Source organism: Aphis gossypii, chromosome 2 (assembly GCF_020184175.1).
Source record: "Aphis gossypii isolate Hap1 chromosome 2, ASM2018417v2, whole genome shotgun sequence".
In the NCBI taxonomy this organism is placed as follows: Eukaryota; Metazoa; Arthropoda; class Insecta; order Hemiptera; family Aphididae; genus Aphis; species Aphis gossypii.
Genome location: NC_065531.1, coordinates 61901685 through 61917643, shown reverse-complemented (window position 1 = coordinate 61917643; position 15959 = coordinate 61901685). Strand labels below are relative to the sequence as shown.

Genomic DNA, 15959 nt, shown 5'->3' with positions numbered 1-15959 from the left:
AGGTATAAATAAATATTAAAGCCTAAAATGCATAAAAACGAAGTATTAGTACAGTAAATTGCAAGTACCTAGGCACCTAGCTGAAAAATAATTCTATGCGAAGACGATTGAAGTGTCAGCTTTCAAGTATAATATAATATAGGTAAACAGTAAACACTAATTACATATATTTATATAATAAGTAAACTATTTTTTTATTTGTATATTTATATATTTAATAACCAAAGGACAAGGACAAAGATAAGATACATAATGATTGTCACCATTATTGACTTAAAAATATTTTGATTTCATTATTTTTTAAGTCATAATTATTATTAATACTATTATAACGTGACTAGGTATATTGAATTTAGAATTATTATAATTATTTAAATAAATATTTTTGTATAATAGTTTAAAAATGAAAATGGCAACCTAGGTTTTCTTTTGATACGCCGGGAATACAATTTTGCTCAATTGGGTTAGCCACATCAGATTTGGACTGACTAGTCAGGTGTATCGGAAACCTGCCGCAACGGCAATATGTGGGGTTGTGATTGAACCTTAACTCCAGACGTTATTATTATTTATTATACTGATGTTAGGCATGGAATTGTAGAATTTATCAATTAAATCTGGAAAATGAGTTCTTTTTAACACTTGTCAAAACATTGGTAATAGATTTTATGGTTAAATATATTGGTTGTAAATTCAATATAATTCTACAATATTAACCAATTTATAATTGTCAATATTAGCTACAAAATGTGTTGTAGATCTTGTCAGCGTATTACTTTGTTGAATGATAATACTCATATCTAAACAGCCATACAAGTGGTTTTGATTATAATTAAAAAAAATAGTTCAAATGTAGATGTCACACCATTAAAATATATTGACCTAATTTCATAATTATAGCTCCAGCGATATAAACTTCTAACTAGGTAATGATAAATCACTAAGTCAGAACATATTATTTTATATTATATTAAGATAAGTAACAAGTCACTCCATGTCCAATTGTTGTTTGAAAGATATACATTACTATTTATAACCTACTAGTAAATTTACTCCAATACAAACACCAACAACATAAAATAAACACATATGAGCATTTAATTTGTAATTCCTTTAAACCTGCAGTTTAGAGTTCACTTCTTTAATATGCCATCGTAATTATAATGATATGTTTATAATTTGATAGACACAAGTACACTCAGTTAAGGATTTAGCTATGTTGGTCTAACATTGAAATAACACGGTACACTAAATGAGTTTAAGATATATCTAAATAAAGTTGTACCAGTAATATATTATACAATAAATAATAATACTATATAATTATTAAATCAATATAATCATGTTGATAATATTCAAATTGAGTTATTTACCAATTTAGGTTGGTAAATCTATTATATTTATTAAGGAAAAGAATATATGGAGAAAAAAAACAATAGTTTTTATAATAATGTTGTTTATTAGTCCAATCATGCCTTAGCTTTACCAGTCGATTTTGCCTTTGGTGCAGCCTTGGTGGCGGGTGCAGGTTTTTTAACTTCAGCCTTAGGTTTTGGCTTAGGTAATTGTTTCTTGCACTTCTTAGTAGGTGGAGCACCACCACGAGCAGCAAGTCGTTTCCTATATGCTTCCAATTTCTTCTCATGGATTTCACGTAGACCCTTAACAGCAATAACCTTCTTTGCCTTGATTTTAGCAGCACGCAACATTTTCTTTTCATTAATGAAACGTTTCAACAACTTCTCACCCTTCTCAGTGGTTGGTCTCTGAAAATATTAATAAAATTAAAATACATAGGTATACCTATAGTGAGTTAAATATAAATATGCATGTTTTACTTACACCTTCTTTCTTGGCTAAATAAGTTTCCCTAGCCAAAGTTCTTAGTTTGTTTTCATTGCTTGCAACTCGTTTTTGAACCGCGATGTAAGGATTCAATCTAAGCATGGTGCGTACGTGTCTCAATGGGTTCAACTTACGAGTGCGGCGAACTGATCCAGTTCTAAAAATGAACACATTTAGATTATATTAAGTATCTTTCTTGTAATACATAATAATAAAAATAGATAATAATAAAATTAAACTAATTGGATCAGGAATTAAAACAAAGCATATTTTTTTAAGTATCACTGTTATCAACAAAAAAGTTATCGTCATTTCCAATTGTTTATATACACTATTTCATTAACAAAAATAAATATACTAAACAAAACATAATATATCTGATCATGAAATTAAATAGTAGGAACAATAATTAGAGTACGGTATAAAATTATTGGATCTGGAATTAAAACAAAGCAAATTATTCTAGTAATCATAAATGTTTTATCAATAAAAAATAATCGTCATATCCAACTAGTATACATAATTAGAATTCATTGTTTACAAACTACATTTATTGGATCAGAAATTAAAACAAAGCATAATTTTTAAAAATCACTGTATTTTCAACATTAAAATGTACATCATATCCAATTTTCCAATTTTAATACTTGTTACCAATAGTCAATCTAATATATTATTATTACCAAGTAATTTTTGTTTATTAAGGATAATATTAATTAGATAAGTTTATGATAAATATCAGATTAAATTCAAATCTTTATGTAGGCACAATAATAAAGGTTTTATACAAAATGAACATAATGTGACCAGCATATTAGTGTATTTCTTCTTACTTTAATGACATTTCAAATAAAAGCTTTAGATTGCAATCAATTATAGTGACAATTATATCACGCAAAAGAAAATATTATCAATCCAAAAATTATAAGATTAAAAATAATATATATATTTTTATTTATGGAAAATCAAGTTAAATGAAAACATTAACTTAACAATTTCTTTTTAATCATTCTTATGTTGAATGATAAAATAGTAAGTATTATTATATAAGTATTATGAAAATAAATAGTTTTAACTAGACCAGAGATTTAAAAAAGGTAATTTATAAGAATCAGAAGTTTTAAAAAACCTGGATATTATCATATCATATCAAGAACACGGACCAAGCATTTCTCTCATCATAATTAAGCCTTAAATTTAAATTGATAAAGCACCTAAATCAGAAGTTTTAAAAAAACCTGGATATTATCATATCATATCAAGAACACGGACCAAGCATTTCTCTCATCATAATTAAGACTTTCGCTTAAATTGATTCATTTGTCTTAAAAATTAAATTTTATATTGGATCAGAAAAATATAATTAATTGGATATTATCATATCATATCAACAACACGGACCAATATTTCTTCATCATAACCAATACATATCAATAAACTATTAATCTATATACAATTTTTAGTTTAAATATGGCAATTATCACCATAATATAGTTATTAATAGTTAACATAATACATAAAATAATAATCGAACATACCTTTTAGCTGGCAAATACTTCTTAAGTTCATCAGATTTCAGAATCCTTGTCAAATCAGTATTAGACATTTTAGGGAAAGGCAAGTTATAGCCACTCTTCAAAGTTGCTTTTTTGTCCCATGTACCATAAAGACTATCCAATTTTTGGAAAGCAGACTGTGTCCAGATGATAAAACGTCCAACATGACCACCAGGGGCCAAGTGCAACAAATTTAATTTCCTGATGTTAATCAAATCTACACCTGGGATATTACGGAAAGCTTTCTTTAAACCCTAAAACATAAATCAACATTTTTATAATTAATATTAAAAATAATTAAATGTAGAAATAGAATTATTTAAATGGCAAACTGGTAAAAGAGAAAGTCAAGTTATTTCAGGAAATAAAGTAATATCATTTATGTAGTTTATTTTTAGTTTATTAAAAAATTTGTTAAAACAAGAAATCATAAGAATATTTTAGGCACGAATTATAAGATATTGTTGAGCTACCAATTAAATATCATAAATTGTAATTTAAACTGAGACTGAAATAAGGTAATCCCAAAATAAACATATTATAACAAAATATTGTGATATGTCTTGGAGTATGCCATCAATATATAATGTTTAATAGAGTGGCGACTGTGAAACAATCAGTTATACTTTAGCACAATAAGACCACTCATAAGAATCAAGTAATATAATAATTAAAGTGTGAAATTGTGCAATGATAGGCATTTATTCATTTAAGTATCTATAATTATGTTCAATTTCAATGGAACCCAAAAGAGTTATTCAGTAAGATTCCAGGGTACGCCTTGAAATAAAATATTTGTTTAGCACACTTACGGTAACATTTCAATGATTTTATCAGTTTGATTGTTGGACATTTTTATGTGCTTTTATTATTAATATATTGTTTAAAATATGTAATTCCATTAATAAAAAGTAATTAAATTAATTTTAATATGGGTATATTTTGTAATTATTTTGGAGTATGCAGCAAATAAATAATTAATTAAAGCAGCGACTGTGAAATAATCAAATTTTAATTTTGCACAATAAGACCACTCATAAGAATCAAGTAATATAATAATTAAAGTGTGAAATTGTGCAATGATAGGCATTTATTCATTTAAGTATCTATAATTATGTTCAATTTCAATGGAACCCAAAAGAGTTATTCAGTAAGATTCCAGGGTACGCCTTGAAATAAAATATTTGTTTAGCACACTTACGGTAACATTTCAATGATTTTATCAGTTTGATTGTTGGACATTTTTATGTGCTTTTATTATTAATATATTGTTTAAAATATGTAATTCCATTAATAAAAAGTAATTAAATTAATTTTAATATGGGTATATTTTGTAATTATTTTGGAGTATGCAGCAAATAAATAATTAATTAAAGCAGCGACTGTGAAATAATCAAATTTTAATTTTGCACAATAAGACCACTCATAAGAATCAAGTAATAATAATTAAAGTGTGAAATTGTGCAATAATAAGCATTTATTCATTGAAGTATCTATAATTATGTTCAATTTCAATGGAACCCAAAAGAGTTATTCAGTAAGATTCCAGGGTACGCCTTGAAATAAAATATTTATTTAGCACACTTACGGTAACATTTCAATGATTTTAACAGTTTGAATGTTGGACATTTTTATGTGCTTTTATTATTAATATATTATTTGAAATATGTAATCCACTAATAAAAAACAACTAAATTAATTTTAATATGGATATAGTTTGTAATTATTTTGGAGTATGCAGCAAATAAATAATTAATTAAAGCAGCGACTGTGAAATAATCAAATTTTAATTTTGCACAATAAGACCACTCATAAGAATCAAGTAATAATAATTAAAGTGTGAAATTGTGCAATAATAAGCATTTATTCATTGAAGTATCGATAATTATGTTCAATTTCAATGGAACCCAAAAGAGTTATGTAGTAAGATTCCAGGGTACGCCTTGAAATAAAATATTTGTTTAGCACACTTACGGTAACATTTCAATGATTTTATCAGTTTGAATGTTGGACATTTTTATGTGCTTTTATTATTAATATATTATTTGAAATATGTAATCCACTAATAAAAAACAACTAAATTAATTTTAATATGGATATATTTTGTAATTATTTTGGAGTATGCAGCAAATAAATAATTAATTATAGCAGCGACTGTGAAATAATTATTAATGTTGCACAAAAAGACCACTCAGAAATATTATATATAAATATTACAAGTGTGATATTGTGCAATATTTTGATTACCATAATAACAAAAATATTAGCAGTATATAAAGTAAATATAATGTGTCCAGGGTATACCTTGAAATAAATTTTTTATTAATTTGAATATTGGATATTATTAGGCTTTTCTTGTTCTAGAACAATTGTTTAATATTACTTCAAGGAATTTTATAGATAATTTAAGATTGTTTGGAAAGTTTGTCCCCAATACAAGCAAAAGCCGACTAGGAAAGATCAGACCAAATTTTTATAGCACAATAAATGTTTAGTTATAATATACAATCGTATAACTTAATAAAAATATGTGCATTATTTCCTTAAATTTGTAAATAAATAATAGAGTATTAATATCTTACTTGGTCTTTGCTATAGACAATTAGTGGACCTCTACGTTGTACATGACGACGGTTGCGCATTTTTCCTTTACCGGCCCTTAAACGCCGAGACTTGATCACCTAAGAGTAGAATAAAATACAATTAAAATTATTTAGATAAATGGTATAATATAACAATATTAGAAAATAATATAAATTTAACCTTTTGAATGTCCTTCCATGCTTTAATGCGATGAAGGAAGATTGTGGCCTGCTTTGTTTTAGTATATTCTTGAATCTTGTCAGATACAACTAATGGAAATTCTGGTACCTCCTGGACCAAGTGTCCTTTAACAATTTACAATTAAATTGTTAATTACATCTTAAGTAACGAACAAAATGTTTTATTTTTTTAATTGATTAATAAATGTTTGATACTCTTGCCGCCACCACCAATATACATATTAAGTGAGGCAACGCCTAGAAAGCACAAAATTCATATATGCACTAAACGATCAAAGAGTTTTGTACAAATACACATATGTATTTGACTGTACTATGTGCAAATTAAAATAAACAATAATCTTAACTAGTATTGAAATGATGGAGACTTGTTTGATACTCTTGCCGCCACCACTAATATGAATATTAAGTGAGGCAACGCCTAGAAAGCACAACATTAATGTATGCACTAAACGATCAAATGATTTTGTACAAATACATATTAAGTATTGAACTGTACAATGTGCAAGTATATTAATTAATTAATTAATTAATGAAAATATTTAAAATAATATTCTTCAGTAAAATAAAGTATAACCAATCAAATTAATGATATAATATTGTTCACTATTCTAGCATCAAGGTAATAAAAATACATTGATAATTATCAAACAAGTATTTTTCACTTAAATTAAAAAAAATTGCTAACTTAAAATCAGACAGTGTCAACGTAAAAGTAATCATTGAAATCATAACCCAATGCTCTGTAAAGAGTGTCATCATTTTGAATTAACTAAATAGTTAAGTAACAAGTGTTTTAAACATTTAATTTAGGATTTAAAATACTTAACAAAAAAATAAACAGTTCACAGTTTAAACCATTTAAACAAACAAAAACATGTTTAAAATGTTTATTTTCACAACCCTGAATACAAGCAATATGTATGAAAGATCAATAACCATTACGAACAATGTTTAATTATTAAATCTAAAAAAAGCCAAATTACTACTAACTCACACAAAATTAATGTATAAGTATTAATTATCAGACTTTGTCAACGTGTAAGTAATCACAGGATATCATAACCCAGTGCTCTAAGCGATGTCATCATTTTTTGTACATAATAAGTTTTGAATAAAATTTGTTTAAATCCATTGGAACTCAAGCAACAATTTATTTTTTGCCAGAGTACGCTGATGAAATTATTTAATTTAGCACACATTTAAAAAAAAACATAGAAAACTGATAAATACAAAGTTCATATGTGGACATTTTATGTGCATACAAACATTAAAATTGTAATTTATAGGTAATGAAATATAATTACCTTTAGACATGACCAGAGCAGGTACACCAGAAGCAGCAATAGCTGATACTGTAGCATATCGCTTTTGTGTAACATTAATTTTTCTATGCCAACGACGCCATACACGTGTAGGAGCAAACATTCGTCCACCACGACACATGTTACCGAAGGCTCCTTGACCACTGCGGTGAGTACCACCACCACGGACACGAGGAATACGAGCAACAGCACGACCAGTACCCCATGATTCAGCACTAGTTTGATGACCTTAAAACATTTAAAAACCTTAACTACATAATTAACAAATCATAAAATAGACATTTCTTACCAGCTAGTTTACTGACAGCATAAGGTTGTCTGCTGTTTTTTGAGACATTATCGTGAACAAAACTGACAACATCCGGTCTGATAGGTGCCTTAAACACAGTAGCAAGAGCGACAGTTTCTCCAGTTTCCTCATTTTTTTCACTGTATACAGAAACTAATGGCCGAGCTGTAGATAAAGCCTATAAACATTATTATTTAATATATATTAAATAAACTTTATTTAAAACAATTACTTTAAATTAAAAAAAGGAAATATCTTGTTTTAAATAACAGTTAGCACACTTAAAAATAATAGATAAGTATGAGTACTGGGAAGATATTAACAGGAAAATAAACACTAACACGCCATAAATTAAAGTGAAGAACTGATTTTACCTACAATAGGTAAAGTATAAGCCTAATCACGAGTCAAGGGTGACTTTATTAACATAAATAATTAAACTAGACTGAAGTACAAAAATGTAACATTGAATTATTATAACCTGATTGACATAAAATTAACGATAGTGTAAGTGGTGAAATAACGTCATTACAAAAGTGAGGTTAGGTTTAGAAATTTAACTACTTTCTACAAACGAATTGGATAGATCAGTAAATCGTAGTGAAGAAGTTATAAGATAGTTAAATACACGCATATTTTGAAATTGTATGAGTGAACACAGAAACACGCATTATAATATTAAATAATTTTGATCCACATGGCCAGCCGGCCGAGTAGTCTGCGGGTTGAATGCGTGCACTCGACTTACGAACACTAGGAAATTATCGACTTATAACTAAGTAATAATTGATTTAAACGTAAAAGGTGACATAAAACAAACGAATAAGAATAATATAAATGACTTACCATGGCGCTGTTCCTAGCAACTAAATAGTAAAAAACTTAAAAAAATATAACCATCCGCGCCCGAACCGAGTCACAGTGATAGAGAAAGATGGACATGAAAACGTGTTAACCACAACTACACGAACCGACTACGACATCAATTTCCGTGGAATGGGGTGGAGGGGGTAACGCACAACTACTGAAAATCATGGAAGTAACACAAACACGTCTGGAAGAAATGATCACTATGTATGTTTTATTCTCTTTCCAAGTTCAATAGTTCCCCGCCAAATTTAAAACATTGTGACAACACTGAACGATACTATTATTATTATTATACATTATTATAATCAATGACGATATTATAAATTATGGTAACTATTGTTATTGCCTTATTGGTTATAGTTATAGAATAAATTCTGTAAAATTTTATAATCAATGATACTGTAATATGTACAAAGAATAATAGAATAATTATTTTTTGATATATACATATATGTGTGTGCGTGTGTGTGTGTGCGTGTACAATTATAATATCTAATACAAATTAAAATAAGTTTTCTTTTACTTATGTGAATCACAGATTATAAGATCCTTATTCGCACTGTGTAGGGTGTATATTATTATCCCATAGAATAATATAGTAAAACTTAGTATAATATATCTTGGCCAACAGTTCAATACTAAAATAAATGCAATACACATTATACAAATTATTTCAACATCTTAAAACAATCTTAAATTGTTAAAGTATAAACATATATTTTTCAAAGCCCAACCAATAGTATTTTTGATACCTAATCGGATTATGTTATCAAATAAAATGATAAAAGTTGTCAATGTTTGCATAGGTAATAATATTCTTTTCTATTTACTTTTATATCCTTTTGGCCTTTAAAATTAATACTTTTCAGTTTGTATGAATCCGCTTATGGCGTTTTATAGTTTATAATTTATATAGTACATTGTATTTTGTTAACTCTTTATCATAGTAATTTTCTTGTAGCTTTCATAACTGTCTCCAAACGAATTTAGGAAAAAACAGCAAAGCAAAATGAAAAAAAATCTGCTGGATTTTCCTATGCATACTTTGAGTTAAGTAGGTAACTAGGTAGTAGGTATACTATACGTATACCCAAAGGCGTAACTATAATAGAACTTTAGAAAAACATTTTTTGCATCTATAACTAAAATAATTTGATGTATTACTTATATAACATATTAAGTAGATAATAGTTCAAAAAAAATCACAAATTAGATAAGTATTAATACCTAATGGGAGAGGATAGAGGAAAGAGCTACAAAATAACCTCGTATAATTTACGTACGCATTTCTTTGATAAAGTAAAATATTGTTATTACCTATTAATATTGAGTTACTAAAAATATTTGAAAAAAAAAAAAACAAAACAATTACCGTTTTTTCCTAATACCCTTCAAACACACCATAAACCATTAAAAAAAAAGTGATCAAGTGATTAACGCTCTGGTATATAGTAGATCACTATAATGGATGTATTAAATTTGAATCCAATGATGATTGGTATCATTGTATACGAAAAATGATTCTGAATGGAGATGATTAAATTTTGTCAGTTAAGGATATATTGTGATATATAATGGGTGGTGAAAAAAAGGTAGTTTATGTTTTAATAATCTGAATGGCTGAAAACCCAAAAATTCAAGTTCTATTATAATTATTGTAAGCCAGACTTATAGAAAAATCTTGTATTAAATTTTCAACTCTTAGCTACTTATACAAATTTTTTTATAAATTTCAACTATAAAATAATTTGCTAATATTCATGATTTAGACAAATTGTTGTCCATATTTGAACTTCAAATGACAATAAAAAAAAATTGTGCCTTTTTATTCTTATAATTTTTGAATCACTATAAGAATAACTTTAGAGGAACTTTGTATTAAATTTTAAGTATTTTGACTAGGACAAAAATATTTTATCGACACTTCAAAAAAAAATTCTCATAAAAATCGAAAATTTCAGAGGTCTATAAATAACTTAATAAAAGTCAAAATATTTTGAAAATTTAACTGTATATAGAAAACACTAATATAAACATTTTGTAAATATTTCAAGTATTTACAGTGATTAATTTTTGAGTTACAACCATATGAAATAATCGATTAGGTCAAAAACTGGTTTGCGTAAAAATTCCTGTTTTTCCGTCACTTTTTTTTTGTTTTTCTCGATTTTTTTAAAAACTGTTGGAAAATGTTTACTTTTGACCTCTATAATAATGCACCAAGGATTTTCACTTTTCCATCGAAAACCACCCTCAAAGTTTGAAATTGAAGCACTATTTCGACAAATTATGCTATAGCCTGTAGATATACAACAAAAAAAACACATCATCGCTTCGTTCAGAATCTAAAAACCTGACCACTTAAACTTCCTAAAGCATACCTGGCAACATAGGCGCTCACAGAAATTTTTCTAGGAGGGGGCAATGTTAGGATTTGTTATACAATAAATAGCAATTTATCTATAAACATTCAATTTAAAACATATTTTTGAAAAGCCAGAGGGGGCAAATGCCTGGCAAGTGGCAACCCTCAGTATTGTATAAAAAGGAATTGGCGATGGCGTCATAACTTGCTAGAAAAATTATAATCAAAAATAAAATAAAAACCAATAAGTACATAAATAAATATGAGTATAAAGATAAGTGATAACTAAACAACTTCCAATTAAGTGTCACTAATAATGGCTTGTTAAATATACATAATAGTTTTTTTTTCTGTCATTATATTATATTACATATTTTATTGTGATAAATAGTAGTTAGTATAGATTGTGTATAATCATTTGGGAGAAGTAAATTTTGTAAATAATGTCAATAATGTCATCCGGTTTCCCTCGTGTAGTGGCCAGTAGTACAAATTGAACTGAAGAAATTGTACTAATTATTACGAATATATAATTTTTTTTTTAAATTTATTAATTTTAAGTAACAAGAAATTTTTTGTTTTTATAATGATTTTAATAAAAAATATAAGTTAATAAAGATTACACAATATAACGAGTATAAATTGGTTGACATAGAAATCTAAAATAATTTCATATTAGCTGATGAGAAATAGTTATTTAAAAATATTAACAGATGCCATGAATAATACAATTTTATTGAATATGTAAAAATAACTATAATAATTATATACCTATATTATGTATGTAAATTCTGTGATCATTTGTCTTTAAACTTGGATAACATGTTTTTTTTATGATTTTTCTAAATTAATAAATTTTGTTTCTATTATAATATAAAATGTTCGATCAACCGTAATTTGTATATTTGTATTTTGTATTATTTATATTTTTTCATATGAATTATGAATTCGTATTATGAGCATAGCAGAAACAAATTTCAAAGTAGGTAGTTATTACATAGTCTCAGTAACATTAACATAGCCATAGGGGTACAATATTAATTTATTTATTTTCGATTTACTATATATCTATATCATCGACAAGAGTACAAGACATACCTATAGACTATAGTCTATAGTTCAATAGTTATATTGTTTTATTTTGTGGATATATTATTACAAGACGTGTATTTACGAGTGTATTTTCTATTTACTAACTATTTATCATTTTACCAATCACACCTCCTGTCGCAAGTCCAAACAGTCCTCACATTTTTATTCTATTTAAAGCTAAATATGTAATATCGTGGATATTGGAAATATTTCTTGAAAACGCTTGGGTATAAATTTATTAATAGCACACATCGGTTCTGGAATATTGTTTGTCAATGCATTGTTATCAACTCGATTTCTGTGTTCGTACGTTTAATCAGAAAAACATTATTTTAATGTAATTCTGTATTGGTATGTTGAAAAATTTCATTATTACAGTGAATATCTCATGAACATCCGCACGTCAATACTACAACTCTGTTGACATTGGACATCGATAAGTTTTCATAGTGTCATTGTGTATTGTGAGTCGGTGATCGTAGTTATCGTATAGTGTGGTTCAATGTTAGTTGAATATATCGTTACTTGTTGAAGCTAATTTGTATTTTCCTGAAATGTTGGCATTTTTTTCTATCTACTTTTATAACGCCTTCGTGATAAGTTGTTAGTAGGTATGTAGATGAAATATAATATTATATATTGTAACATTATTTGAATTGTCATGGCATTGTTATTTGTTACTAATCGCTATTTGTAGTTTGTATGACAAATATATTTATTAAATAATTTTTATTGGTGTTAAATGTTTTTGTTTGATGTTACAGTGAGTACCAATAATATCTATTTAAGTTAATTTGTTTTAAAATAATAAGTACGTAGGTAGGTAATTATTTATTTTTATAATTTTAATTTCCACATAAGTAATAATTTATTGACCTACCTAAACAAATAAGAATCCTTTATATTAATTTATATTTAATAGTCTCATTCAAAATGTGCCTACAATTCTAATTTAATTTTAATTTTATAATTTTATTCATAGGTATTCCACAAATTATAATTTTGTTATTTACTTTGAATTTTAGGTCAATAAGTATTTTATTTTAATCTAAGTAATTTTTTTTAACATTTGTTTTCTGTATTACCTACTATTTATCTTAATTTAATATACATATAATATATTGGTAGGTAATTAAAATATTGTCAACTAAAGTTTGGAATTTAAATTTTATTTTTTTTATAATAATACTAATAATTATATAGTTTATTTTAATATTATATTCAAGACAAATAGAATCGTACAAAAAATTACAAAATGCTCCTACCTATTTTAAAAATTTTATTCTATAATTTTAATGAAAACTTAATGGTAGTTTTATAATGATACCAAAGATGATTTTACTTAAATTATGAATATTCTTTGGATTATAAAAAAATTAAATAAAAATATTTCTTAGGTATTAATCAATTAGTTGTCATAATAGGTCGAGTAATAGGTATATTAAACAATACAATTGATATTTGAGGCCTTGGATGTATTATATATAGGTATTTTTTTTTTTTTTTCAAGTAAAATATCAAAAATTCAAATTTATACTATAATATACATAATTGTTAATAATTGTTCCATTTTTTTTCTGAAAGTACTAGAATTTTTTAGTATTGAAAATTAAATGCGATTTAATGTATACAAAGTGCATTATACTTGAAATATTGTATTTACTACCTAATTATTAAACATTTATAAATAAGAAAATGCTTTAGGTAAAATATTCATTAATGTACTGAATAATGAACATCAAATATAATTTAAAGTAAAAAAGGTAGGTGAGTACTTCTTAGGTTTAGTGTACTCAAGTGAAGCACTATATTTAGGTCTGTTTGAATCATAGGCGAAGATCCTGTGAAATAGTGAGGGAGTTCAAATATTAGGTAACAAACTGTCTACCCCCGTCCCCCAACACCCCAAACAAACTCATTTTTACATGTAATAACTCATAAAAATAGTGAAAGGTTCTCGTTTTCATACCAACTAATTAAAAATAATTGGTAAAACATAATTATCATTTTTAACTTAATTTTATTAACCTATTACACTTTTTGTTAAATGTACCTATTTAAAATAGTGTTATTATTTAAAGCTAAAAGCTTTAGTTTTATCTTTTGCAATGTAGGTATTAGGTATAAGGTTGAAAATTCATTACATTTTTTTGTTGTTGTAGCAGAAAAAACTTCTTTTACATTTATCAGAACTAATTGATATTGTGCAATATGGTATTGGTATAAGCAATAAGTTGGATCATTTTATAAAAATTAGAAAGTACTTAAGGTGAAATATTCTTTTTAACATCTTCAGTATTGCCTCTTTCAGGTTCATTTAGAATCTAGATAGTTCTTAGCAACCATTATTTCTGACCTTAGACTTTGTTTGCCAATATATTTAAACACGGTAAATTCTACAAAGTAAACATTTTATTCATAATATTTTATATATTAATTTAGTACCTGCTGAATATTTATAAAATAATTACGTTTTAAATAGTTTAAAAAATACCTTATAATGATCAATTAACTGAATAGGTACCTACTCAGGAGCATGCTCAGCTTTTTCCAATTGGGGGGGGGGGGATGAGGGGATGAACTGTATTTTGTTTTGTTGATTGTCATAAAAACAAAATGTAAAAATGCATAAGAAAAAAGTTCATAGGGGGGGGGATATGATACCATCATCCCCCCTCTGAGCACGAATCTACTTCCATCATAGGTACTTTAGTTTAATAAATTCATCAACTCCAACAGCAAAGGACAAGTTTTCATTGGAAAGCTGTTTTTTTTTTAAATTTAAAATTATAGAGTCAAGTACTTGAAAATGTTTATTTATTCTAAAATAATCTTCAGGTAGGTAGGTATAGTAGTTTCTACATCCACTGCAGCTTCACATGTTATACCAGTAATCATTCTTTCCAAACATTGAATGGAATGACTTACTTTTTCTTAGTGGGTTTTATCTACATTTTATTTTTATTTTATTTTTTTTTTGGGCGGGGAGCTAAGCATTTGTAATTCCACATTACTGATTACCTTTTTGGTTTAAATTTAATTGTATGCGAAAGCTAGAGTAGCCTATCACCAAGTGACATGTTTTTTTGATATCGCTTTACAAGTACAATGTAAAGTATTTTCAAGTACTTTTAGTATTGTAGCGGTAGGTTATTTAATTTTTTTCAAAAATAATAATGTATTTATTACGTACGTATATTATTGATATTTAATTATTGTGATATTATATTTTTATATTTTATACCTCATTATAATATCGAGTTATATAACACATAACACAATATTTATAATATCTTTCTGTAAATACTGTAAAATAGTAAAAATAGATTTATACTTTATAACACTAGCTATATAAATAGATAATATTTTAAAATAAATCAAAAATGTTATTGGGTTTAGTAAAATTCATAATAAAACAAAATACATAAAAGTTGAAGTTCCCACGAATAATGTTTTTAAATTATAACAAAATAATTAACATATCGTTTTAAAATTGTGAATATACTCGTATATATTTTTTTTTTCTATACAGATACAAGAATAACTTTTTTTTAAATTTGTATTTAATTTTCAAGAATTGACCTAGCGAATAGTTTTTAATTGACATTTATAAAAAAAAAAACTATACAATTTGAAAATATTATTGTAGATAAAAGAAAATGATAGTATAAAAATATTTAGTGTACATTTCAAGCATCTATTGTTATTATTTTTTTTTTGAAATACAATAAAATATAAAAAAATTGTTCGAGGAGAAATATTTGTAAATATACGGGTGAATATGGAAATGTCGTAAACATTTGAACTTGAAATTTTCATAAAAATTGATTTGAC

General features: G+C 26.0%; 2 protein-coding genes across 5 annotated transcripts in view; one reads left to right on the top strand and one right to left on the bottom strand.

Annotated features, from left to right (window-relative positions):
* Positions 1 to 1439: 1439 nt before the first annotated feature.
* Positions 1440 to 8808, bottom strand: LOC114122984 (60S ribosomal protein L4). Its single transcript, XM_050199007.1, has 8 exons — positions 8645 to 8808; positions 7799 to 7976; positions 7492 to 7737; positions 6165 to 6289; positions 5984 to 6082; positions 3384 to 3655; positions 1843 to 2002; positions 1440 to 1766 (listed from the first exon to the last, which is right to left on the bottom strand). The coding sequence occupies exons 1-8, from the start codon at positions 8645 to 8647 to the stop codon at positions 1470 to 1472; spliced, it is 1380 nt and encodes a 459-aa protein (XP_050054964.1). The 5' UTR covers positions 8648 to 8808; the 3' UTR covers positions 1440 to 1469.
* Positions 8809 to 12181: 3373 nt separating this feature from the next.
* LOC114126767 (transcription termination factor 2-like) overlaps positions 12182 to 15959 on the top strand; it is a 32181-nt gene continuing 28403 nt past the window's right edge. For all 4 annotated transcript variants that reach the window (XM_050201962.1, XM_050201963.1, XM_050201960.1 and 1 more), the window contains exon 1: positions 12182 to 12736. The gene's annotated coding sequence lies outside the window, so the exon portion shown is untranslated. The remainder of the gene's footprint in view (positions 12737 to 15959) is intronic.

Coding starts and splice junctions, on each gene's coding strand:
- LOC114122984 (XM_050199007.1), bottom strand. Junction 6,290..7,491: donor TGCTCTGGTCATGTCTAAAG/GTAATTATATTT, acceptor AAATTGTTAAAG/GACACTTGGTCCAGGAGGTA. Junction 1,767..1,842: donor ATTTAGCCAAGAAAGAAGGT/GTAAGTAAAACA, acceptor TAATATTTTCAG/AGACCAACCACTGAGAAGGG.